This window comes from Nymphaea colorata, chromosome 7 (genome assembly GCF_008831285.2).
Source record: "Nymphaea colorata isolate Beijing-Zhang1983 chromosome 7, ASM883128v2, whole genome shotgun sequence".
Lineage (NCBI taxonomy): Eukaryota > Viridiplantae > Streptophyta > Magnoliopsida > Nymphaeales > Nymphaeaceae > Nymphaea > Nymphaea colorata.
This window is the reverse complement of record NC_045144.1, coordinates 2545405-2570137: the sequence shown is the minus strand read 5'-3', so window position 1 is coordinate 2570137 and position 24733 is coordinate 2545405. Positions and strand designations below refer to the sequence as shown.

Genomic DNA, 24733 nt, shown 5'->3' with positions numbered 1-24733 from the left:
AACTCTACTTAGTCAGGCCTATCACGAGCTTCCCCCTGGATCACACATCATGCCTGAAACCTTTTCATGGCAGACCTCCTATTGGAGAAACCAATGTGGAGTGGGATGACCAGCTCCCTTGCCAACTTAAATCATAGAGAGAGGAGACTTCAAAGAGACGGTTGAATAGTGTGCCAACTCTTCGTCAGGTGGATGGGGTGAAGATGGAGGATACATGGGAGGATGTGGATGAGTTCCTGGAGAGGTTCCTTATGGTCATATCTTGATGATAAGACCAAGCAAAGGGGGAAGGAGTTGATATGGGCCATAGATGCGCAAGCACAATGGGGAGGAGATCAAGGCAGGGCATCATGCATTTAGATGATACCACAGCCATCCAGGGTAGCTGTTGGTATCTTCAGCTGTATAGCAGCCAAGCCTCACAGATTGGGACCATTCACGTGACCAAGGAACTATAGACCGCATGTAGCAACTGAGAGAGATTACAATGAGACCAGGCAAGATCAAAGGCAGGACTTATTATGAAGCAGCAAGTGAAGAGATAGATACAGCAGTTTGAGGTGGATACGCCATCTTCTCAGCAACTCTAGTCCTGTCTGGGTGGTGGAAGTTGTTCTTTTCCATAGTGAACAGACACATGTGGCTAGGCACAGCAATGGCCAGGAGGCCCAGGACAGTTAGGGTCAAGCTGGCTGAGGCAGATAGGACCAACTCGGCCGACGGTACTGAAGCAAAAGGGAAATGCAGGCTTAACAAGGGCAGAGAGCAGTAGATGGAGGCAGGAGGCACTCTAACTGCACCTGGGGACCACATGGACAGCATGAAAGCAGCTCAGGTCATAGTGGCCACAATAAATGCAGAAAGATAGACCAGCATGGCCATCAGGCCTGTATGTCTATAGATGGAAATGTCTAGCTGCTAGCCTAAAGACGTTGATAAAGGGCACTGGCTCCAACTATCTTCAGTAATCATCCATCATTTGATCTTTTCTCCAGAAGTAATTTGCTACTATTTTTCAGATCCTGCAGAAATAGAAATGGAAAATGACAGCAAGACTGATGGACAAGGAGCAGCTATTTTATATCTCTGATTCTCTGGGCTCCACACAATTGCACATTGCAAGAAATGCAATCACCAGTCTGCACAATGTTCATTCCAATAATGCATATAACGTAACTAGACGCAGTCACGCAGGATATCTATTTACTTGAGTGTATAAACGAAAGTGCCAAACATCAATAGAACAGCTAACTCAGGAAAAGATTATCAAGAAATCATCTCTCGATATATTCCAGTCTTTGTCCAAAATTCAAACAGATCTCTTGTCTACATGACAATTGCAATAGGACAAAGCAGGAATATTTTTCACTGAAAATCTACATTAGGGGCTCAGACATTTACTTAACATCTTTACCATAATATGGAGCCTACCCAACAATCCAGAACATAAGCAGGCATCCCTTCAAAGTCTAGAACTCCAGAATCATTTTTCACCTATTTGACCTTTTATTCCTTCCTGCTGTGAGATCTGAATAGATCTCATACCTTTGACAATTATGCCAACCTCGTATCAATAATCCAGAAAGTCAAAAGCACCAATCCACAAAAAGTCCACAGAACCTTGTGACAAAACATACAATAATCTTAATGTAAACTACCACATTTATTCAGCAAAACAAACAAAACCATTTCTAATAAACCATCATTTTCCTCCATTACATAACTTATTTCCTTTGTCATGAATATGCTATAAACAAGTGAACTTTTAGAAAAATCGAACCATATGACAGAAGCCAACGGTACATATTCCCTCATTCAAAAAAAAAGTTAGTATCATGACAAATAACCAAACTAACATGGCATTTTAATACATAATACAAGCACACTACCTTCCACTTGACAACATGAAGCATCCCTCATTAAGCCTTTTAATGACTAGTTCTGCAGCTTCCCTTGTCATGAAGATGACAAATGCTTGACCTATTATGGAAGCAATTGAATGGAACATTAGAATTTACAAGTTAACATCTTGGCTAGACTAATCTAGTAAACATGAATACTCATGCTGTTCAACAAACTCATCATCAGGCAAACAGCTACTGAATGGATCAAACATGTGAATGTCCTTCTGTGAATGTCCTTCAATACTCACCACAATGGGGGCTGGAAAATGAAGTAAACTGTAAAACTTTGGCTTTGCATTTTTCTCGAAAACCACTCCAGATTATTTCCTGAAAAATAAACAAGTAGGTCATATAGCTCAACTAAGACAGTGTTGTTAATATTTTGGAAAACTATATACCGAAATGCTAAAAGGGAGAAACAAAATAGCATCTTAAAAGATTTTTATACAAAAAAAGTACACCAATTTTTCATGCCTTGTGCAATCTAAAAAGAGCAAGTTATGCAATTTTTGTTCCTCATATGGGAGAAGTTTTCAACCCTTCATTTATTTTTCCCCTAAATTCTAAAACCTTTTCTTATCTATATTTTATTTGGACATCCAATTCATAATCCAGAAATGGTTAAAATGTCTAAGATGTCAACTAGATAAACATGTGGTATATCCTGGGGCGTATTTGTGTATGCACTTCTAATACTGCTCTTGTAAGTATGAGCATTATTAACACATGTTTTGTTTTCTCACAATATATAATTAAATGGAATCAGGTTATGTCCTCTACAAACTCCTTTGTCTTCCTTCTCAGTTTCAGTAAACATAGATTATGGAGGCTGTTCTTCCAAAACCTGACAAGGAATCAGAGCTAGTTTACATTCAAATGCTGTGATTTGCTCCATGAGACAATCCTAAAAAAGATCTATAGTTGACTTCTAAGTTAAGAAATTTTTACTTTCATTTAGGAGAATTGTTTCTATTCTTCTTCTTCTCAATTCCTAATTGACTTCCCTTTATGTATCTACAGCAAATACATTCTGTTTCACTGATTGCTTTTCATATCCCAAGTCTGTCATACTTTCTTAAGCTTGAAAACCCCTAATTTCATCAAAACCAAACCATAGTTGTACAAAACCCTCAATCTTCCTTTCTCATCTTCCAAGTTCAAAACCCCCACACAATTTTATTCTTTCTTTTATAACTGCAGTCCCTAAGTCAATAAAAGCAAGAGGGCACTTTGTCCATTGTTTGCAGACATTCACTTTCAATTTCATCTGAAAACTGATTAAAAATCCCCTTTCTTCATTGTTTTGAATGGCTCACAAAACTATATCATTATTCGGTTTCTGCATTCAACCAGTTTGAAGGTTCTGCAGCATATATCTGGTTAAGATGACATCAAAACAAGATTCGGGCTTATTTTCTTGGAGGTGCTGATTTTAAAAGAAAACAAAAAATGGAGGAAAAGAGAAAAAAAGAATCAATCCCTCAGGAAAAGTATGCTGCAGCCACTTATTTACATTGACGAAATCTGCCTATATTCCATACCAATAATACTTCCTTTCTAAATTCCAATTCAAAAGCAAGGACTTCTCTTCCAGTCCTTCTCAAACCTTCCAACTTGCTTTTGGAAACTCAATCATTCCAACTTTCTGACTTGGAGAAGGCAAATCCTTTTTTATAAGGAGGGAAACCTTTCTGGGCATCCGGATGATTCAATTTCAGCACTGCCATAATTTATTATGCAAGAAGAAAATGATGATAAAAGGGATGCCTCGACTAAGATATTTGAAATCTTAAATGCATGGCTTGGATTTGAAATGAGATCAGGCTTTGGTCAAACCGACAACAATTCGACCTTGTTCCAAGAGGTGCTGATATTGATTCCTCATGATTGTTCAGCTGCAGAGTTATGGATTAGGCTAAATAATTCAAACCATTGTCATAAATGTGACAGTCAAATTTTTATCAGGGAGAGTTTTCTTAAGTATTAATCAGAATTTACTTTTCTTAGAAAAATCTCAGGAAAATCTCAAGAATCCAACAAACTTAAAAATAAAAAATATACATAGTACATACTAAATTATAAGCTTACTATTAATTTTCTTACAAAAATATTGATATAACTATTCATAAAACTCAAAAGATTAAAATGTATTTAAAAATCATCTTCTTTTGAAAAACATAAAAAATTTCAGTTTTTCCAAAAAAACTTGTGATTGTCATTTTGAATGTGTTGTTGATAATTGACCTATTATAGCTGATGAATTATGAATCATGAACATGCTTTATGTGAGATGTGTTTTTATATGGAATACATATTCCCTGATTTTTTTCTATTTTTTGAATTAAAAAATAAATTCTACGATATGTTATGCTACATTTACAACACATTACGATACAATGTATAGGTCAGCCCGACCGACACACATTATGATACACCTTTTACAATATTGGTTTTGGAATAGAACCCTGAGATGGAACTATGGTTGGTGTTTGAAATATAATGCACTCATGTAGATACCCTTAAGTTCATAATTTAATTTTAAAAAAAGGGATTATTGGTTACTACATTCACCAGGAGCATTTCACATAGGACAAGTTACCTCTACTTCTGCTGAATTGTAAGATGGATCCAGATTACTAAGCAAGACCAGTTTTCCATGTTCCTGAGCTTTCTGCATCTGCTCTTCCCATGTCTGAAGGAAAATAAGAATATCACACACAGTAGAATTATAGGCAAGAAAAGTTGTCAGATTCTAAGTTGAAGGTAACAAACAATCAAGAAAATATAAAAGTTACTTCTTGTCATCATAAATAACCATGTAACATTGTCCCTTGTAATATTTGTAAACTACATGGTTCGCCCACTTTATGTAGCATCCCTCAACAATAAATGGAAATTTAGGTATCCAATGTGACTTATCTATATGCAAAAAGAAGCAAACAGATATTTATATTGCAGAAATATATGCCAGATATGTACATACGCATCGGAGAAATATACCCAGATTCCAGACATTTACATATAGACGGAAAATATATATGCAGGATATAAAAGCATATTGCCCAGAAGCCTCAGTAGATAGAGGGAGAAAGGGAAAGAGAGGGGGAAAGAGAGAAAATCCAAATTCAAAACAGGGATACATATGGCATATCTGACTCTCACAACATTTTCTTAACTGTGTAAAAGTTATCATACTTTAAATTTTAAAAAATAAGGTAAAAAGTCCAAAAACGACTAGTCACTCAACAAGGCCTTGGTGACTTCTACACCTAACCTATTACTGATGAAACCACATAGGTCCAACCTGAATATTTATGTTGACTTCCATTTCTCATCCCAAACCCAGATCCTATTGGATACAATATAGGTTGGATCAGTTTATCTAACAAGTTCAGGTCCCCATGACTGGTAATATATGGCATTGCTCAGAGCAAGAAGTCTAGTTTCTTGAGAATGGATTTGAACTTTCTAGTTCCAACTCATCCCCAACATGGATCACAGCTAGGCGATCAACAGCCCCGATATCTGACCCATCTGGAAATACCTGACTCCAACCAAGTAACATATCAACTCCTCCCTTCCATTCTCAATGTACATGTCCACAATAAGCTTTCGCTAGTAGGCATGATGGTGGAGACAAATAAAGGAATTTCACCAAAATGGAAGGGACCTCATATGATAGTAGACATAGCATAACATAGTTGGTGTAGGTTCACTGGAACATGGTAGGCCATAACTAAAACATGGACATATGGCAAGGAAGAAGAAAGGGAAAGAAGAAAGCAATAAAAGAAGAAGAAGAAGAAAAGATGAAAGAATTTTAAAAAAATAAAATAAAACAAATTAAGGCACCTCAGCAGCAGAGCTGGGTAAGGTGAGGCATGTACAACATGACTATGCAGAAGATAACCCAGGACCAGTCAGGAACTCTTGACACTAATATTATAAATAGATCTATGGGAGTTTCTTAAGCTCAGCAACTAAAACCTCTCAATCGCCAGGACACATACACGTAGTGGAACCTTATCAACACTTCTTATTGATATAGTGACAGTCAGCAGCTCAAAAAGGGTACTTTTATGTAACAACAAAGATATATCTTGAAAATGAGAAATAAGTACTCACAAGCTCTTTGAACCATTTACTTCTGTCCTGCACATAACAAACACGGAGATATAAATAGTGCAGAGTCAGCTCAAGAACATAGAGAACTCTTAATTTAGTGAGTGGCAAAAGGAAATGCATACCATGATATTCTTACATGAGAACGTTAAAATAGTAAGATACAATATTTTCACATGAAGAAACAATTTCTTGTAGCATGATATATTCACATGCAGAATGGATCATATTTTTTTAGAAAGGAATATGTTGGAGAACAGTTCAAGTGTAAGCAGATCCTGGCAAAAAAATGTACACGAGTTCATGAAAAAAGAATGCAGACAGTGAACAACTAAACATGGGAGAAATTGTTAAAGCTAGGTTTCAGGTGAACAATGAAAACATAAATGGAGAACTGTAGAAACACGAACAAGAAGAGGAAGAGAAACAACGATCACGATGTAACGTGGAAAACCCTCAACAAGAGGGAAAAAACCACGAATGAGGAGGAGCCGGTGCCCACTAGCCGCCAGACTCTCTCTCTCCTTAGTCTTTCATTCACACCATAAGGATTAGGGTTACACGACTTAAATAATGCCCAACAAGGGCTACAAGTTGGATCGGATACGGATCCGGACCCGGTCCCGAGACCCATCTAACATACTTCAACACTCCCCCTCAAGTTGGGCATACATATCAAACATGCCCAACTTGAATACTGTTAAGACGTGTTTATACTCAGTATTAGGCTTGAGAGGGCACTTGTGTAATAATGTTTCTTTTTAATGACTTTCTTGTAACTTATCCCTCTCCTCTAGTCTATATAAAGAGGAGTTAGGGATTCTTTCGAAGTTAATCAAAGTTTAGCTCTCTTAAATTCATCATGGTATCAGAGCACCAGCCGTCTCCTCCTCAGCGAGTTGTCGCCGACTGAGCGGCGCCGGCCGCCGCCTGATCGGCATCAGCTGCCGCCGCCCGACCCAGCCCTGCCCATTGCCGCCCTGTCCATTGTCGCCCGACCGCGCCCTGTCCATTGCCGCCCGACCCAGCCCTGCTTCCCCTCGTCGCCCTACCCATTGTCCGCCTGCGCCGCCTCTGCCTGCGCCGCCTCTGCCTGCGCCCGTCCGCCTGCACCCGTCCGCCTGCGCCCGTCCGCCTGCGCCGCCGCCGCGTGTGCACTCTGCCGTTGCTCCGCCCAGCAGACTGAACGCCTGCGCCCGTTGCTGCTTCGCCTGTCCTCCTGCTCCGCCGCTGCTCTGCACGCTGCTCCTCCGCTGCACGCTGCTCCGCTTTCCGCTGCTCCTGTTCCGCCGCTGCTCTGCCCGAGGTTCTGCACGCTGATTTTCTTCTCAGCGTCGTCTCTGGTATCTCTCTTCGTTCAGTTCTGCTGTTGCCTCTTCCCGCCGATCAGACTTCTGGATTGCTACATGCGTTCACTGCATATTGCTTCATGATCAGCATGTTGTCTTTCGATATGTGATTGTATTCTTTTTGCCTGCACTTCCTATTCCGTGGCTCGGTTTCCTCCTTGTGTTGAAAGATGTCTGAAATTAGCAGTGGCGCTAATCCCTCTTCCTTTGTATCGTCGGGAGAGATGAAGAGTTCCCCATTTTCCAGCATTATCACCCAAATGGATGGGGGTAATTACGAGATGTGGGCCATGCAAGTAAAAAGAACCTTGATCGCTCATGAGAAGGAACATCTCATATTGGAGCCCGAGCCCGTACAGAAGGTAGGAAAATATACTACTTGGTTTAAAGATAATTCGTTGGTTATGGTATGGATTGTTGGTACTCTCTCTCAAGAAATTGCAAATGAAGTCTTGCACAAGGACAGTGCAAAGGATATGTGGGATTCCCTTGCTGCCACGTATTCACAGGCGAGAAATGAAACGCGCATTATGCAGCTTCATCATGATATTCATCAGATGCGACAAGATGGCCGACCTCTTCACACTTATTATTCTAGTCTCAAATCCATGTTTGAGAGACTGAATAGCTACTTTCCCGCATGCAAGTGTGAACAACAAAAGGCATACAGAGATATGCTTATGGTAGGGGTCTTTCTTTCTGGTTTAGACTCTGTTTATGAATCCGCAAAGAACCAAATGCTTACTAGTCCCTCGATTCCTCCTATTGATGAGGCTTACAGTAGGCTCAGCAGAATTCCGATCTCTGCATCGACTGTTCCTGATACCACTTCTGCTATGCTTGCTACTCGTGGCAGAGGTGGACCCTTTTTTGCCAGAGGACGAGGGGGCCGTGGCCGTGGCAATACCCCTTCGCGCCCTGTATGTCAGTTTTGTCACCGCATTGGTCATACTGTGGATAAGTGTTGGCAGAAACATGGTCGTCCAGCGTTTGCAAATCAGACTGTATCTACTGATTCTCCTGAGCAGCCTAAGCCTCAGCACACTGCCTCCTCCAGTGAGCTGCATGTAGATGACATTCTCTCTCAGTTGAGGCACTTGATTGGCGACAGCGCCCATCAAGCCCCTGGTCCGACCACTTCTACTGTTTCTACCGCTGCGAGTGCTTCTTCATCTGGTACGTATTCTGCCTGTACAGTCTGCTCTGCTCCTCACACTACAGATTGGCTTATTGATTCTGGTGCATCGACACATCTCTGTAGGGATAAGACGCAATTCACCTCTTACATCCCTACTCCACCGGGTCGTTCGGTTATTCTAGCAGATGGAAAATATTCACCAGTTGTTGGACATGGAGAGGTCCAACTTACTTCATCATTGCCGCTGCAGCACGTTCTTCATGCACCCAAATTCCCCCATAGCCTACTTTCTATCAGTCAGATTACCAGAGAATTAAATTGTCGTGCTATATTTGACTCTTCCTCTCTTGTGTTTCAGGATATACTGACGGGCAGGGTGATTGGCAGTGGCCGTGAACAGGGAGGTCTCTACAGGCTAGTGCATTCCTTTCCCTTTGCTGGATCTACCTCGTCGGGGTCGTCCTCATCCTCGGCTTATACTTGGCACTTACGTTTTGGACATCTCCCGTTTCAGAAACTGCTGCATGTTCTCCCTCAGCTGTCTCCTAAGTCGTCTTTTCAATGTGAGTCTTGTCAGTTAGGCAAACACCATCGGTCATCCTTTCCTCCGCGGTCCAGTAGAAGTAGCCACTCTGTGTTTGAGTTACTTCATTTTGATGTTTGGGGCCCGAGTCGTACTCCTGACCTTCAGGGTCATCGGTATTATCTTGTTGCTGTCGATGATTACAGTCGTGTTAGTTGGGTTTTTCTTATGAAACACAAATCTGAAGCGGGTCATGTAATCAAAAATTTTATCAATGAAATTCTGACTCAGTTTGATACTTGTGTCAAGATTGTGCGCTCTGACAATGCTCTTGAGTTCTGTGCTTCCTCTTTAGAACAATTTTTCAGGGATAAGGGTATCATTCACCAAACTTCTTGTGCCTATACCTCTCAACAAAACGGGATTGCTGAAAGAAAACACCGCCATATTCTTGATGTCGCCAGAACCATTATCATCCACAGCCATGTTCCCCATTCTTATTGGGGAGATGCTGTTCTTACAGCATGCCGTCATCTGTGTTGGGAGATCTTATTCCTTTCTCTGTTCTTTTTCCTGACAGAGAATCGTTTTCTGTTGCGCCTCGTATTTTTGGATGTGTTGCCTTTGTTCAGTTGCTTGGTCCTGGGAGAGATAAGTTATCCCCTCGGGCTATCAAAACGATCTTTGTTGGTTATTCCCGCACTCAAAAGGGATATCGTTGTTATGATCCTTCTACTCGTCGATATTATGTGAGTGCTGATGTTACATTTTTTGAGTCCACCTCTTATTTCTCTCCAAATGGAACTCAATTAAGGGTGCCTGAATTTAGTGATGAAGTCCACCTTCCTTTACCTCTCATGAGTTATCCACAACCCGTTGCTTCGCGTTTTGGGGCTATCTACCAACGTCGCACTAAACCTGTTCAACCTGCCCCCTGTGCTCCTGTGCCTTCGCCCAGCATGCCCAAGGTACTTCCTGAACACACAAATCCTGCTGACCATTCTTTATGTGATGATGACACAGGGGACTCTCCAGAGCATGCTCCTGGTCCTCATATTAATGAACTTGATATGCCCATTGCTCAAAGGAAAGGCAAACGCAGTTGCACTTTGCATCCTCTCTCTGGTCATTTATCCATGGCTAGACTCACTCCTACTTACCGACAGTTTGTCAAGGGACTGTCGGCTGTAGCTCTTCCACAGACTCCCATGGACGCTCTTTCTGATCCCAAATGGGCCGCAGCTATGCAAGAAGAGATGGATGCCCTTCAGTCTAGAGGCACCTGGACACTAGTTACTCCTTCATCTGATGCAGCTATTGTTGGTTGTCGATGGGTATTTACTGTTAAATACAGAGCAAATGGCCACATTGAGAGATATAAGGCTCGCCTGGTTGCTAAAGGCTATACTCAGACTTATGGGGTTGATTATTATGATACCTTCTCTCCTGTGGCACGACATGCTTCTTTACGGGTTCTTCTCGCTGTTGCCGTCAGCAAGAATTGGTCTCTATCACATCTTGATGTCAAAAATGCCTTTCTGTATGGTGACCTACATGAAGAAGTGTATATGCAGCAACCACCAGGGTTTGTTGCTGAGGGGGAGTGTCAGAAAGTGTGCAGATTGAGAAAGGCAATTTATGGTCTGAAACAAAGTCCTCGAGCTTGGTTCCAAAAATTATCAGAGAATATTGAGAATGAGGGCTTCAGACGTTCTTCGGCTGATCATTCCCTTTTTGTCAAGAAAACTTCTACAGGTACAGTGATAGTTCTTGTCTATGTTGATGATATCATTGTTACAGGGGATGATATTCAGGGGATTTCCAACATCAAGGGCGTCCTTGGACGACACTTTGTCACCAAGGATCTTGGTGAGCTACGCTATTTCCTAGGTATTGAGTTTGCTAGAAATCAGAAGGGTCTTATCATGTGCCAAAGGAAATACGTTACTGATGTTTTGCAAGAGACAGGTATGCTAGGATGTCGACCTGCCTCTACACCCATGGACATCAATACTCGCTTGTATGATGATGATACTGAAGATGTTGATGCTAGACAATATAGAGGGATTGTTGGGAAGCTCCTATATATCACTGTTACTCGACCTGATATTGCCTATGCTGTCAGCAGAGTGAGTCAATTTATGGATAAGCCCAAGAAAGTCCATTGGGATGCTGCCATGATGATTCTCAGGTATCTAAAAAATTCACCAAGAATGGGACTCTTCTTTCAAAATGGTACATCTCTCACTATATCTGTGTATGTTGATGCTGATTATGCGGGATGTCACCTTGACAGAAAATCCACTACTGGGTTTTGTGTGTTTATTGGATCCAACTTGGTCACATGGAAGAGTAAGAAGCAGACAGTGGTTGCCAGATCAAGTGCAGAATCTGAGTATAGAGCTATGGCTCAGGCTACTGCTGAAGTTATGTGGGTTAGATCTCTGATGTTGGATCTTACTGTGGAAGTGTCTCTTCCTATGCAATTGTTAGGTGATAACAAAGCTGCTCTGTTTATTGCTAATAATCCTGCTTTCCATGAGAGAACCAAGCATGTTGAAGTAGATTGTCACTATACCAGAGACATGATTCAAAAGGGGTTTGTAAGTACCTCCCATATTTCAACTACAGGGCAAACTGCTGATATTTTTACTAAAGCTCTTGCAAGAGGACCATTCCAAAGTTGTTGTTCCAAGTTGAGCTTATTTGACATATACGCTCCAACTTGAGGGGGAGTGTTAAGACGTGTTTATACTCAGTATTAGGCTTGAGAGGGCACTTGTGTAATAATGTTTCTTTTTAATGACTTTCTTGTAACTTATCCCTCTCCACTAGTCTATATAAAGAGGAGTTAGGGATTCTTTCGAAGTTAATCAAAGTTTAGCTCTCTTAAATTCATCAAATACATTTCTCTCAAATGAGGTCGAAGATAAAGCCTTCGTCAAAACATCAGTCGTTTGGTCTTCAGATCTCATGTAAGGAAGTACAAGTTCTTTAGCATCAATTCTCTCTCGAATGAAATGTCGGTCAATCTCAACATGCTTTGTTCTGTCATGAAGCACAGGGTTGTTGGCCAAGTTAATTGCAGACTTGTTATCGCAATACATCTTCATTGGTTCTTCAACCTTTATACCAATATCAGTCAACAATACTTTCAGCCATAAAAGCTCGGAAACTCCCATAGCAACAGCTCTGTATTCTGCTTCAGCACTGGAACGCGAACAAACATCTTGCCTTTTACTTCTCCACACTATGAGATTCCCTCCCAAATAAATACAATAGCCAGAGGTGGACCTCCTAGTGTCAATACAACCTACCCAGTCTGCATCTGAATAACCTTCAATCCCAAGAGTGTCTTGCTTGACATATAAGAGACCTTTGCCAGGATTCCTCTTCAAGTAGCACAAGATCCTGTCAACAGCCTTCAAGTGGGCATCCGTGGAAGCATGCATGAACTGGCTCATCACATTCACAGCAAAGGTAATATCAGGTCTAGTGAGAGTAAGATAAATTAACTTCCCTACAAGACATTGATATCTTCTTTTTGCCTCTTCACAGAGTGGCTCCCCGTCTCTAAGACTTAGCTTATGGCCAGCATCTAGAGGAGTAGAAGCTGGTCTACACCCTAGTTTCCCAGTCTCCTTTAACAAATCTAGAGTGTACTTTCGTTGATTTAGCACAAGGCTAGTCCCAGACCTAGCAATTTCTATGTCAAGGAAGTATTTCAACTTACCAAGGTCCTTAAGATCAAACTCGATCGCCAACAGTTTCTTTAACTTCATTATTTCATCTTCATCATCACCTGTAACAATCATATCATCAACATATACCAACAGAATAGTAACCTTTTGCTTATTTCTCTTCACAAAAAGTGTATGATCTCCATGCCCTTAATGGTATCCACATTGTCTCATGACAAGTCTGAGTCGTTCAAACCACGCTCGAGGAGATTGCTTGAGCCCATATAAAGCTTTCCTTAGCTTGCAACATTTTCCAGGTTCCTCATATCCTGGAGGCATACACATATATACTTCCTCTTCAAGGTCTCCATTGAGAAATGCGTTCTTGACATCAAGTTGGTACATCTTCCACTCCTTCATCACAGCTAAAGAGATAATGACTCTGACAGTCTTCATTTTCGCAACAGGAGCAAAGGTCTCCAAATAATCAATCTCATATTTCTGACTAAACCCCTTGGCCACAAGACGAGCTTTGTATCTTTCAACACTCCCATCTGGTTTGTACTTGATGGTGCAGACCCACTTAGATCCAACCAAGTGAGCCGCCTCAGGAATCTTTACAACTTCCCATGTCATGTTTCTTCGCAAGGCTTCCATCTCTTCTTGCATTGCATAAGTCCACTTAGGATCACTCTGAGCCTCAGCAACATTCCTGGGAATCATAGTCAAAGAAAGAGAAGATACAAAGCATTTGTAGTCCTTGCTCAGTCTAGAATATGAAACAAAGTTACCAATAGGATGTTGAGTACATGACCTGACACCCTTTCGCAGGGCGATGGGAAGCTCTTCACTAGCAGCAACAGTCTGAATCTCTTCTTCAACAGGTTGCTTCTGCGCACGACTTGGGTCATCCAGGGAAGGACTAATTGGATTGGGAGTAGAATTCTCACCACCTGTCATCTCATCTGTACAAACTCTTCGCCTAGAGTAAACTTGCCCAAATAAACGATTGCACTTCTCTTCTGCCTCAGTGGAACACTCTCCATTTTTCTCCTGTTCATGCACCTCACTAGATGGACCAACGGAGTCACGCCTGTAGTCCAAAAAATATGTAAACTGAATTTCCTGACTCGGAGAATACTCTTCCCGTGACATAAAGTACTCCCCCTGAAGAGGATTCTCACCAAAATAGGAAACATGTTCAAGGAAAGTGACATCTTTGGTAACATAGGCCCGACCAGTGGAAGGGTCTCGACACTTGTACCCTTTTTGAGTGGGAGAATACCCTAAAAAATGCCCTTAATAGATCTTGGATCAAGCTTTTTAATGTGAGGACTATGATTGTGAATAAAGCAAACACAACCAAACACTCTGAGTGGAAGAGAGAAAGGTTCACGAGTCCCCGGTAACAGAGAGTGAGGCGTCTTCCCATTCAACACACGACTAGGCAACCGGTTTATAAGATACGCACTGGTCAACACAGCATCCCCCCAATACTTTTTTGGAACATGACGTTGAAAAAGAAGAGCCCGAGTCATATTCAATAACTGACGATTTTTTCGTTCAGCAACTCCATTTTGAGGAGGGGTATAACTACAGGAAGTCTCATGAACAATTCCCTTTTTTCGAAAGAAGCTATCAACAGACTGGCACATATACTCTCGAGCATTGTCAGATCGAAATGTCTTAACAGATGCTCCATATTGAGTTTCCACATAAGCAATGAAAGTCTCTATGACAGTAGGAACTTCACTACGGTCTTTCAGCAAGTAGACAATAGTGTTACGAGAATAATCATCTATAAAGGTGATAAAATATTGAAAACCATGACAAGAAGGAATCCCTGCAGGCCCCCACACATCAGAATGAATCATGGCAAATACCTCATTAGACCGATGGCTAGACAAAGGGTATGAAGCCCTAACATGTTTGGCCAGGTGACAGACATCACAAGACACCATAGTCATATCTAATCTGGAATATATATCAGGAAACAACTGTCTTAGAAGGCCAAAAGGCAAGTGTCCAAGGCGCTCATGCCACCGTAGAAGCAACTGAAGGGAGTCCTCTCTATTCTTCGTGGCTTGGCTGACTGCCGTCATGAGAGCCTGAGCAGCAAGCATAGGTAAACGATAGAGCCCGTCAGAAGCTAGACCAATCCCAATCCTCTTCCCTGTCACCAAGTCATGCATAACACAGCGATCAGCGGAAAATATAAGTTCGCAATTTAACTCCTTCGTGATCTTGCTAACCGACAAGAGATTCAAGGGAATATGAGGAACATGTAGAGCATTGTGGACTAAGAACTTGTTCAAAAGTGGGAGACTCCCTTTTCCAGCCACAGAGATAGATGAACCATCGGCAAGGGAAACACGATCCTTTCCTGATAAAAGCTTATACCCATGAAAGACCTTAGGATCGCCGGTCATGTGGTGAGTAGCGCCACTGTCAATGATCCACTCTCCCATACGGCAATCCGCCATAACGTCTATAGATAAAGAAGCTGCCATAATCACAGATAGTCCAACAGGAGGCACGAGCAGCGATACAACAAGAGAGGCACCGATGACAACAGAGAGTACCAACGGGCAGTAATATCTGGATTCCCAATCAGCCCCAAGAGTGAACGGAATGTCGATTGGGGGAAACGATCGTCGATGTCGCTCGACGGAAGCGGTGCCTTCTCTCTCTCGGGCTGCAATCTCCCACGGGTAGAGGTTGCGCCACACGTTCTCCTTGCTGGAATCAAGATCCAAGAGGCAAAACCCAACAAGTATCAAGGTATAGAAGTAAATAGGAAATCAACTTCGAGACGAGGAAAGCCTTCACCCGTAAGACCAATTTAACCCCGGTCTTTTTAAGGAAAGGGGGATGCGATCGCCGGAGCGCCGGCGGACGTTGAGGCAATCCTCAAGTTACGCTCCTCTCCTCCTTTACGTCCTCTACCAAGTCACGGACCAGCCACCTCTTCTTGCACGGTGGGCGCCAAAAAAACAAGAAGATGGAATCAAAGATCAACCAAGCAATATATTGCAGGTAAGAGGCGGATGCACTTCACCGGATTTGCAAAAGACCCCTAGGAAGTGACGTGAATAGGGGGAGGCAAGCCTAGGAAGCGCCTAAGCACGCATATCTTCTTTCTTCTCCGGAAAGCAAGACTACGGCGCGAAAGGCAGTGGCGCAAGGGACAACGGTGACGGCGACGGTCAACAACGCAAGAGCAACGGCGCAAGAGCGACGCCGCAAGAGTGGCTGTGATGGCGATGGCGCAAAGGGTGACACCGGCGGCGGCGGAAACAGCGACGGTGGTATTGGGTACAGCGGCGGCGGCAGTGGCAGCGGCAGCGGCAGCGGCAGTGGCAGCGGCAGCAGCAGCGGCAGCGGTGGTGGCTGCTGCAGCGGCGGCGGTGACTGCAGTGGTGGCGATGGTAGCGGTGAGAGATATTAGGGTTGGAACTTCACAAACCCTAAAAATTTCCCAAACTCGTCGGCTCTGATACCATGTAGAAACACGAACAAGAAGAGGAAGAGAAACAACGATCACGATGTAACGTGGAAAACCCTCAACAAGAGGGAAAAAACCACGAATGAGGAGGAGCCGGTGCCCACTAGCCGCCAGACTCTCTCTCCTTAGTCTTTCATTCACACCATAAGGATTAGGGTTACACTACTTAAATAATGCCCAACAAGGGCTACAAGTTGGATCGGATACGGATCCGGACCCGGTCCCGAGACCCATCTAACATACTTCAACACAATTCATATGATCTCGATAAAAAGTAGGCCATACAATTCTGCTACAAACACATAGTTGAACACATAGATGATGTACATCTTTTATGCCTAAGCCACTAAATCTATAAATTCACCACCAAATAAGGTTAGCTCAGGTTGCAAACTTTTTTTTTCCCTCTCATATTTCACATACTGAAAAAAGTCTATAGGCTAGTTGTTAGCATCCACCTGCTAACTACTGACCCTTACAAGAGAAAACCCCAAACTCCACGCACACACTCAGCCCTAATCTCCAGATTAGGGTTTCTCCTCCCAGAGGAACACCCACTAATTTATGTGATACCCCTAATTACAGCTGTCCAACCTTTATTTATACTTGTTCCTGGGTCAGTCTAATGGGCCTGACCCAGGACCCGGTCCCTAACAATACTCCCTCCTTGAAAAACACCTTGTCTTCAAGGTGTGCTTAGCTGAAAAGAAATTATCTGATGGATGAGAAGTCTCTTATTGATGATGGATAGAAGAATGCTGGATAGCTCTTCTGATCCATGAGATGTGAACTCAACCTCTTCCATCTGATCTGGCCCATGTGCCCTGAAATAAGCTTTATGCTTAATCGCTCCCTCAATAACCTTTACACTGATACACAAGTTGGCCTCCTTGGCACATGGAGGATGAAAGGTAGTATTGCAGTCATGAAAACTACACATTATGCATACACCCTGGTTATGCAGCAACTGTGCAAATCTCTTTCTTTAGAAAAGGATTCCATTCCTTCGACTGGGTATGGTTGTCCTCTCACATATGTTGATTCCAGCGACCACTCAGCACATGTAACGTGAACCCATTGTGCATCAGTAGTCTTGCGAAATGCACCACCTAGTCACCCACATAAGCTGCATTCAGTGTCAGGCCTGTCTTGGATATTCTTGCGAGCAGGCCCTCTATACTGCCTACAAAAGTCTTCGCGAAGTTCAAAACACCATGTTGCAAACTGATTCTTGAGTATGTGATAGTAATCCATGTGAGCAGCAACCTTGCAACTGGCACAAACTGAGACATGGTTTGAAACTCTATCGCGTCTTCCACAAATACTACCGAATGGCTGGTGGTCTTGGCAAAATTCTGAGTGCTTGCCTGATGAAAACTTTGCGACGGCCAGTCTTGACAGACTTGCCTTTGCATGAGGAACCAACTGAGAGTAAGACCCTGCCCTTCCACTTGTAAAAGTAACCCTTAAAGAACCTTCATGATGAGTAATTTCAGCATGAACCTCTTCATGTGTTTTCTTTCTCAAGGAAGAAAACCTTGAAGAAGCAGTGGTGTTTCCAGTATTAGCCCTAATGCAGGCCTGAGCAACTGAAGTTCCACCCAAGAGAAAAGAGAACCTACCAAAATTTGACAAATATTCTTCAAACATCTTCAAAAATGCCTCCAATCTTTGAATGCCAGAGTTGTTCCTCTGCATTAGTATCGCAATGTAACCACGCTGCTCAACTGCACGGAGCTGATGGAACGCTGGGTGCTGTGCAATGAGAACAAAGAGCTGAAGCTTTGTATGTAATACCAATTCATTTGGATCAACCTGAACATAGAATGGTAGTGCAGAATGCTCATCTCCATTCTGGAATGAGTCGGCACTACCTGCCACAGTCTGCCCCTCAATGATGCTGGCTGCCATGGCTCGGCTCCAAGGGGGTTTCTCGGGCTGCCTTATTGAACCCTCTTTCCATTCATTGGTGTCACCATCTTTGTGCCCTACTGTAGGGATGAAGGGATTCTCTGTCGCCAGCCCTTCCTCTTTCCACACCTCCTTCAACTCCGCATAGAAGACTCCATCTGCGATGATCCATCCGTTCTTGCTTATCTGAGATGCCAGCCTAGAGCAATAGAGAAGTGGTACAACCGTACAAGGGCCTCGTCTCCTGATATGAAGCCGTTATAAACTTTAATAAGAAGATGAGAGCTAGGGTTCAACAACAATTGTAACGCTCGTTATGTTTTTAGCAGGTCGGGTCGGATCGGAACTCAGACCAGGACCCCAATCCTTGGCATGAAAGAGACGACGCGAGGGCTCTTCTCCCTCGCCTTTCCCTCTTTTCTCTCGTCTATCTCCTGGGTGCTCTCGGGCCAGTGCAGAGAAGAAGAAGAAGACAGAGGTGGTGCCGGCAGCGGCGAGGACGGCGGCGGCGACGGTGTTGCATAGGTAAGCCATCGGTCTCCCTCTCTCCCTATCCTTTCTTTCTCCCTTCCTCTCCTCCGCCACTCTCACCCACTGTCGCCTCTCTTTCTGTCTCCCCCTTGTTGTTCCCCTTTTTCCGTCTCTCTCTCTCGTCTCTCTTGCGCTCTCTCTTCTCTGCCCGTTTTTTTTCTCTGTCAGTGCTCTCTCTCCCTTCTCTCACGTGCTCTCACCTCACTGCCTTCTTTTCCCCTTTTGACCGAACCCTTTCTCCCACTCGTTTTCAGCCTACCTAACATCTACCGTAGGTTTTTTTTTATGGCAGACCCCTCCCTTGAGGACCCTTCTCGCTGATTTTGATTATATTGTGGGTTTGGTCGATTTGCAACTAGGGGAACGTATTCTTCCCCTCACAACAGCGACTAGGTGGTGTTGGTGGTGGAGTCTTGGCACGATTTTTTATGTTTGGGGATCGATTGAGCGCTTGGGGTGGCTGTCGGAGACGTTACAACTTACAACAGTTCGGACTCTTGTTTTGGGGTGAGCAAAATCTAATCAAGCCCAAATTATTGAATATTATCGATTAGAGCATGCTAGAGTTTAGAATTGATGATTTGGGACGCATGTTAGAGATTTTGTTTTTGGGGAAAGTTTAGGATTATGTTGGAAAAGCGATAATTCATGTATTTAATGACCATTTAAGCATGATGGGTTAATTTTCGAAGCAATAGGGAAGCATGGTAGAGTTTGTGATGTTGTGGGGAAAATTTAGGACCGTTTTAGTGAGCATGTAGCACGCGTTTTTGTGAACGGGTGCATCTTGGAGTTAAATAGGGATAACGTACATAAGTTGGATGTGCCTTTGGGGATTGACGCCTAGATTAAAGAAAGTTTTGAGAAAGGTGTTAGTGGAGGATGGATTGATGGCTTTGGGTTTTGATGTTGAGTGGAAACGTCGAGATGTAAGGAGGGGGCCTTTTGGAGAGCTTGTAGGTTGACACTACGTGTCGACACTCTCTTGAGGCGATGACACGTGCCTCAACGATTTTGTTTAGTATTTGTTTGAATTGTTTGGGTATCTAGTAGGAATCTTATATTTTGTTTATGTCTGCAGGTACACCGGGCACGTCCCGTCGACCTTGAGCTACCGGATTCGAAGCTCGAGGCATTTTGAAGAGTCTTGTGAACGCGCCACAGGTATGGCGACATTCCAGGCAAATCCCTGCCTGGGCAAGTGTGTGAATGTGTGTTCCTAGGATCATGGGATCCTAGGATTTGTGATGTGGATTGATTGATTGTTCCGTGAATGAATGTGTATATGCATGTACATGAATTTATTTATGATATGAATTGTTTTGAAAGGCTTATAGTAATTGTTTTGAAAATGTTACGCATTTGCATGTGCATGCTAGAATTGATAACTGTTTAGGACAGATGAGGCGGGGTATCGAGTCGAGTGTCTCCTCGACCCCAATTGTGCATTAGAAAGCATCCTAGAATGATAACTGCATAGGACAGCTACGAGCCCACCACAGATCGAGACTACTCTCTGTGGTTTGGCTAAGTTTTCAAAGATGTGATTATTATGATGATGAATGTGAATGTTGTGTTTATTGAATACACATTGCCGCGAGCAATGATGCAAATGATTGCACAGAGGGTAGTTGTACCCATATTGTTATGACGGCTAGCCAAAATTGTTGTTGTTATGTGTAACCCTCGTGTGGAGGCAATTGGAGGTGTGGGTTCACTCGTGAAGTGAACCAACCCCATGAGCTAGCCAGTTAATTGTGTTTGTGCAAGTATAAGTATAAGAATGAAAGAATAAGAGATGAGAGGCCAGTGGGATGTGACTATGTGTTTGGGAGTTGTCCCGCTTTCGCCACTGGTCTCGCCTGTTCGGAGCGCAGGCGGTGTAAGGCCCCAAGGTACTGTTGTGTGATGTGCTTGGAGCATAGGCTCCCGCCTTCCCAACCTGGGTGTCCTAGGGAAGGCTGAGTATCTCTCCTTGGAATTCACACATCCATGGATGAGTGCTCTACCGCTGTAGCGGATAGATAGATCCATACTGTTCTGGGCCACCACGAGAGTTGTCTCTCGGCTGTAGGCCGCCCGCGGTGTGCACGTGCCTGTGTTTGCACCCACAGGAACTGTAAATTCACTGATAGTAATGAAACTGAAATGTATGTGATTGAAATGTACAGGATTGATGTGCATGTGACTGTTGTGCTTATGAATGCAAGTGACATGTTTGAGGATGCCTTGCATGTGATTGAAATTATGTTATTGTAGCCATTGAGTGGCCTCTGCATGTCGTGTCCTGACACGACATAATGATAGATTGTTCTGATGTTTGCTTGTATAATTGAGCCCTACCTAAGAGGGTTTGGACTTTTCCTAGCTTGTTGCCATACTGCGAAGGCTAAGCCTTCAGTTGTTTCTTTTTTTCAGGTTTTGGCGGACCCGGGGCAGCAGGCTGAGCAGATGGCTACACTCACGTCCTACTGGGGAGGTTTTGGGTTTGGTTTTTGTAGTGCCGGCGCGTCTGGTTTTGGTGTTACTGATGCCTTGTTTTTTATTAAGCATCGATGTTGTGATTTTGGGGCATTTGTGTCAAATGTACAGTTGAACTGAAATGCTATATAATGGAAAGCTTGCCCCATTGTTTTGAATTGCTTGGCTCATTTCTTTTTGAACTGTTGTATAGTCACACCTCGATGTTGGATGTTAGAAAAAAAAAATGTTTGAGTGTCAAAAGGTCGGGGTGTGACAACAATTTTTTGTTGTCAATCGAGTGACTACGTTCGCCATACATGGGATTTTCTCCGGCTGAGGACTACCCCCTTCCAATTTTCTCATGGAATTGGTTGGTATTGGCTTCACACACAATAAGGCTACAACAGCCCAACAATGTGCCACTGTAACTTTTCACATCATTACTATGGGAATCCTGAAATTGAAACAGGTCATTTTCTTCCACCCCTGCTACTCCAGCTGCCTTTCCGCTTATGCCTTTTGTTTCTCCTCGTTGCGAATCTCTTTGATTGCTCCATCCAGCTACCACCAGTCTCACGGCTATGGGTTTGGCTGCAAAAACCAACACCCTTAGCGTCCCCACTAGAGCTAGCCTCGTCTCTCCCTTTCGTTTCTCATCAGCTGCATCCTCAATCTCAATTTTCAGAGCGATTCTTCCCATGTGTACACAACTCCTTCTACCTAATTCACTCGGACAGATTGGAGATAACTGTGGTTGGCTGCTTACAAAATACGATACGATACACCCCTGTATCGTAAATGGGGGTGTATCGTACCTGTATCGTACGATACATGCGATACAGACACCCGTATCGTACGATACGGTGCGATACGGCCCGTATCGTACGATATGGGATGATTTCTAAAAAGGGGGCTTGAACCCCATTTTTTCGAGTTTTTTTTATAAAAACTCACCCCTTCTTCATTTCTAATCTATAGATTGTACCGCCTTAAAGGGAAATCATCGATTTCCATTGTGAAATCATCGATTTTCACCATGAAATCATCTATTAAACCATGGATTTGTGTGTGGGTGGCTGATTCCCATTGGGAGGAAAGGGGTTTAATTAAACCATGAAGATGAAGATGAATAAGAATGATATTGTTATGAATTTTGATGTCTATGAAGTATGAATGATGAACTGTGAACGTGTACGTTTATAGCATTTAGCAAAATAATAAGTCTATCATTATCTAAAAGACTAAAACATGTTTTCTATGAATAATTTATTATTTTTAATTTTTTCTGATTTTTTTATGAATTTTCTGATCTTTTTTAATTTTTTCTGATTTATTATTATTATTATTTTAAAATTTACGATACAGTTACGATACGTTACGATACGGCGTATCTTAAAGCCCGACCGATACGGCTTACGATACGCGTTTTACCACATTGATCCAACCCAATTTCTCTGCAACGACCTCCATCAGGTTGCCGTTGGAGACTGGCTCTGATACCATTGTTAACATCCACATGCTAACTACCGAGTACCGACCCTTACAAGAGAAAACCCGAAACTCAACGTACACACTCAGCCCTAATCTCCAAATTGGGGTTTCTCGTCCCAGAGGAACACCCACTAATTTCTGTGATACCCCTAATTACAGCTGCCCAACCTTTATTTATACTTGTTCCTGGGTCAATCTAATGGACCTGACCCACGACTCAGGACCCGGTCCCTAACACTAGTATACTGTTTGTTAATGACATTTATCACACAATAGAATGGAAAGCCATTAGACGAAATAAATTAAAGAAATGTGTTTTGAGACATTCCCCATTCCCAGATATGGATTGTTACAACTATCCTTCCTTACATGAGATTGCATGAGCATATAACCTTCATAGATATAGACAAAGAATCAGCAAAATAATATAAGTCCTTCATAAAAGTGAAAGTAAATGTTTTACATTATAATTGCCTTTCACATCCTTTCTGTTAGTACATTTCTCAAAGAGGTTAGCATAATTATATGTTCTATCTTACAGACAGAGGGAAACAAGCCAGCATTAGCATAACAGGAGCAAGAACATAGTTTATTACTATAATGTTTATCCTTTTGATTTCAATGTTCAGCATGGATAAGCAATCAACTCTTCATAACTCATCATGCAAGTTTATCAACAACACCCTGAAAAGACATCTCCTTCTGCCTTAAGAATTAGTAATTGAGGGACAAGCAAAAGTGAGTACTAAAGCTACATATACATATATCCAGAAATGATCTAACAAGGGACTGAATTTTTTGGTCACAGAGCTCTAAGGATGCAGGACTAGGAAGAGCAAGAAACACCCTTCCAGAGAATGAGATAATAAGTGCAAGGCCTCTCCGGAGTATATCAGGCACATGAACAGTAGGGTCACACAACAATGGTGATAGTTTGGAGACTCGATGCAATCAAGGAAATAGAGCTTCAAGGCTCCCGATGTCAAGCATTACAGGACAGAGTTTTCAATTTTCCCTAAATACTACTTGCAACACATCATGTGTAAAACATGTTGTGCATCTTGGCACGAATGGTTTTACAAATTTAAATTGTCTAATTACATTCACCTTGCAATGGCAGAAACAATTTAAAATGGAAAAGCACTTACAGTGTCAACCTTTCTAGCAACTTCACGATCATCAAATTTACTAGCCTTGTCAAAAACCTTTGCAGAAGGTACTTCAGACTTCAATTCTTCAGAAGATACCACTTTAGTGGACTTTACCAATTTTCTTGCAATTGTGTCTTCCAGTTTAGAATCTTTTCCAGTTCTTGGTTGCACATTGTTTTCAGAAGATTGAGCAACAGGCTTCTTTGGTTTCAATTCTTCAGGACATAGAGTTAGCTGCTCACTGGGCTTCACCAATTGGCTGACCATTTTGTCTTTGCTATTAGAACCTTTTACAATTTTTGCTTGCACATCTTCACATACATGATGAGAAGTCTTCTTTTCATCCTCATTAAGATCATGTTTTGATTTTTCGATTACAACACAAGTATTCTCCTTGTCAGGAATTAGTTCAGTCAGAGATTCAATCAATTGAATAGGGACATCATCCAGTTTCATCTTCTTAGAAATTCTATTTTCTGAAGATCCGAGATCTGCAGAAGCTGGTTCATTCACAGAATCACCAGTTTCTAATGCATTCTCACTGGAAAGCACCCTTGACCTTTTGACAGCCTTCATTTCGTCCTGAAAATTTCCATGTCTGACCATAGATGTGGATTTGTTTGCTGAATTTACATCAGCATCGCTCTGCTTATTGTTGTCAGTCGTAGGCAAATGATTCATTCTCAAAACTTCCAATGTACTTTGCAGTGGTTCCACAGATAGTTTATCACGGCTTTCCTTTGGAAGTGCCGGTCCTTTATTATCTGTTTCCCCTTCTTTTGACATACTCAATGTCGCTTCCTCAACCATATTACCCACAACTGTTTGCTGCACCTTGACTCCTCCATTGGCATCAACCTTCAGAAAAGCACTAGGGCCTCTATGTCCTCTCCTATTAAATAAGAGATTAACTGGAGTACATTGAACCAACACAGTCAAATCATGTTTGTTCAAAAGCAGTCCAG

The 24733-nt window shown here is 42.5% G+C and overlaps 1 protein-coding gene across 1 annotated transcript in view; it reads right to left on the bottom strand.

The window, feature by feature from the left end:
* LOC116257793 (protein ANTI-SILENCING 1-like) overlaps nucleotides 1–24733 on the bottom strand; it is a 65423-nt gene that overhangs the window by 23801 nt on the left and 16889 nt on the right. Inside the window, exons 4-8 of the mRNA XM_031634780.2 lie at nucleotides 23766–24679; nucleotides 6030–6056; nucleotides 4504–4596; nucleotides 2153–2231; nucleotides 1890–1980 (exon numbers count right to left, since the gene is read on the bottom strand). Coding sequence (XP_031490640.1) covers nucleotides 1890–1980; nucleotides 2153–2231; nucleotides 4504–4596; nucleotides 6030–6056; nucleotides 23766–24679 — 1204 coding nt within the window. The remainder of the gene's footprint in view (nucleotides 1–1889; nucleotides 1981–2152; nucleotides 2232–4503; nucleotides 4597–6029; nucleotides 6057–23765; nucleotides 24680–24733) is intronic.